The sequence below is a fragment of the Lipotes vexillifer genome, unplaced genomic scaffold (assembly GCF_000442215.2).
Source record: "Lipotes vexillifer unplaced genomic scaffold, Lipotes_vexillifer_v1.1 scaffold1011, whole genome shotgun sequence".
Lineage (NCBI taxonomy): Eukaryota > Metazoa > Chordata > Mammalia > Artiodactyla > Lipotidae > Lipotes > Lipotes vexillifer.
In genome coordinates, this window is record NW_006787698.1 from 4,483,163 (window position 1) to 4,486,395 (window position 3,233).

General features: G+C 49.2%; 1 protein-coding gene across 1 annotated transcript in view; it reads right to left on the minus strand.

Annotated features, from left to right (window-relative positions):
• DNMT1 (DNA methyltransferase 1) overlaps positions 1–3,233 on the minus strand; it is a 42,639-nt gene that overhangs the window by 15,443 nt on the left and 23,963 nt on the right. The window contains 4 exon segments of the mRNA XM_007460652.1: positions 12–187; positions 351–502; positions 1,344–1,436; positions 1,718–1,836. Coding sequence (XP_007460714.1) covers positions 12–187; positions 351–502; positions 1,344–1,436; positions 1,718–1,836 — 540 coding nt within the window.

A 3,233-nucleotide genomic window follows, 5' to 3' on the forward strand; every position in this document is an offset into this window, starting at 1 on the left:
CCTTTTTCCCGGTGACCCCAGCCAACTTGATCAGGTCTCTCATGCAGGGGGTCAGGAAGATGGGCTGCTCGTCACTGTCCCCAGCCCGATCATAACTCTCTACTTGTTCCACCACAAACTGGGCGTGTCGAAGGAGAGAATCCTCTGTGAATCGATTCAGGTTGAGCATAGAAGGAGGAACAGTGGTCTTTTAGGGAAGGGAAAAAAAAAAAAAAAAATCAGAGGTTTCCCTTAGGCTTAAGCAAAACTAATCTAAATCAAACAATTTCTGCTGACTCTGAACATGTTTTCTAGCACATCTCATATAAATAGGTGTGAATCCCATACTGTGAATAACCTAAACCTCTTACCTCAATCTTATTGATCAGGTCTTCGTATGTTGAGTCAGGGTTGTTCTGCAGGAACTCAACTACTATCTTACTTATGTAGATCTTCTCTTGCATCACACTGAACAGTGGTGCATACTCTGGGCTGGGATCCATCAAAATGTATTCGGCAAATGCTGCAGAATAGATGTTTAAGAGAGCAGTTTGAACCTGACGGCAGCTACAATGGCCAAAGGGCAGGGATGAGGCTACGAGGCTTACAGAACAGGCTGAAAGTCATTCTGTACCCAAATGTCAAAAAACATGAAGTACCGTCCAGAGTTAGCTCATTCAGAAGGGGCCTGTCTGAGCCAGCTAGAGGACGGAGACTGGCCAAGTGGCTTTCCTTTGGCTCGATTCTGGTTTTTGGAATTCAGTTTGGGTTTCAGCTGCAAGAACATGACCTGCTTTTATACCGGAGGGTCAGTTCCAGGGCCAGTTGTAGCTAATATAAGAGGCCATTCCAGGGACTTCCCTGGTGGTGCAGTGGTTAAGAATCCGCCTTACAATGGACGGGAAGCGGGTTCCATCCCTGATCAGGGAATGAAGATCCCACATGCCACGGAGCAACTAAGCTCATGTGCCACAACTACTGAGCTCACGCGCCTCAACTAGAGCCCACATGCTGCAAACTACAGAGCCCATGCACTCTGGAACCCACGCCACAATTACAGAGCCCACATGCCCTGGAGCCCGCATGCCACAACTAAAGAAGAAAAAACCCACACACCACAGCTAGATAGAGGCCCGCGCATCATAACGAAGAGCCTCAGCAAAGACCCGATGCAGCCAAAAATAAATAAGTAAATAAATCTTAAAAAAAAAAAAAAAAAAAAACCCATTCCATTCAAACCTGACATGCTTTCCACATGGTCACATGAGCCTGACACTTCCCAGAGCCCAACCAAGCCCTATGAAAGACAGGAGCGAAGGCCCCTTTCAGCTCCCAGAAGAGTCCACGATTGGTCACATACTTACAGGTGCTAAAGCCAAGGAGAGCCTTTTCACCTCCATCAAAGCCAGCAATCCACCATTCATTTATTGGACCAAGGTTTTTGCCATTAACACCACCTAAAAGGGGGGAAAAAAGTTTCCTGAAAGGAAAGTAGACTAAGAATATGCCTCTCAAAAACTGAGGAGGGTTAAGTGGCACTGAGTGCCCACCTGAGCCGACACCTCTTATCAGCCAAGCCGGGCAGTCCTTACTGGAGCCATCAGAGAGTCTGCTCGTAGCTGCTCACAGCCCAGTCTCAAGCCCTAACTTTAAGAGGCAATAGTTCCAGTTGAATATTGCTCTCATCTCAAAGTTTTGTTTGTAAACTGTCCCGAACAACCTGGAACGTGCCACTTACCTTCGGGAGACGGGTCATCCTCATATATTGGCTTTGCTGAACCAGAAAAGAGGAGCTCGACATCCTTCTCAATGAGGCCGGTGTCGATCGGGCACAGGTGACCTCGTTTACAGTACACGCTAGACAGGCGACAGAGTGGATTTACCAGCTAACCAAAGGCAGGCTGAAGTAGAGTCAAGCTCAGACACGAGGTGGACTACATGCAGTCCCTAGACTCAGCTGTCTACTTGGCTGCCAGAACACTGGCTCAGAACAGTGTTTATTCACCCAGACAGCTTCTACCTGATTCGCCCACCTGGGTATCAAGAGTATAAGTGTCTGAAGAAGCAACGTGGAGAGGTCAGCGAGACTGATAGTGGGATGGCGGGAAACCTCACAAGGGCACCACCTGCTACACCCTCCCTCGGTGAGTTGCTAGTGGAGAAACGATGGCTTCTCAAACACATCCTACCCAGAGCTGTACAACCATCCCCTCTAGCTCCAAAATGTTCTTGTTGCTGAAAATGAAACCTCACACCCACTGAGCTGTCACTCCCTATCCCCTCCCCACCCCTGGCAACTACTGATCTGCTTTGTTCCTGTGGATTTACTGCTTCATAGCATTTCATATATGGTTAATTTTGTGCTATGTGACTTTCACCTCATTAAAAAAAATTAAAATGAAGCACATTATACAACAGCATAAAAGGTGAGGTACATCAAGGACATTGGAAAGAGGGACTTCCACCTCCCTCTGGGGGTTCAGCCTCAAGTTTAAGGGCATCCACTGCCTAGAGATGCTACTTGACATTTGAGAGAACGTGCATCATTAAGCAGGATGCCAAACTTGAGAAAATCATGGGGTTGGGGTGGGTTCTGCTTATGAACCTGCTCATGCTGGCCTCGAGGCCAGAGGTGCCGTGCTACCCCTCAGAGTCCAAGCGGGTCATGTGGAATCCGTGCAGGTCTGAGAGCACCACCACCCTCCCACCACCTAGGCCCTTGGAAGCCAAAAATCCGCATCTTGGACTCTCACACAATTAAAAAAAATTAAAACATGACCACTTTGAGTGGAGTTCCCCTACCAGGCATGGTAGGCAGACACGGGTCACAGCCTTGCCATCAGGACCTAAAGATGTGGGAAAGATGGACCAAGGGAGGGCAGGACACCGTGGACACACAGAAGAGGAGGATCCAGCGCCCAGCCTGACGGGCTGTCCACATGCTCCCTCAGTAGAGGTGACATCAGGGAGAAGTGCCAAGTCCCAGGGGCAGGACCCACTGGTTCACAGGAAGGGCTTCTTTCCACCTGCCACTTTCAGCCCAAGTACCAGAGGTAAACATAGTTCCTAATTAACCCAGGTGGTCTGGCTCCAATGGCCTGATGCTACAAAGGCATGTCATTCCTAGAAGTGTGTTCTTACTGCCCCCTTCCCAACCTGCTATTCTTGAGGAGTGGCCAGGAGACCCCAAGCCCTGACACTCCCAACTACAGCGGCCCCTGCCCCTGGTTCTCCTGAACCTCTGCCCCAGGAAT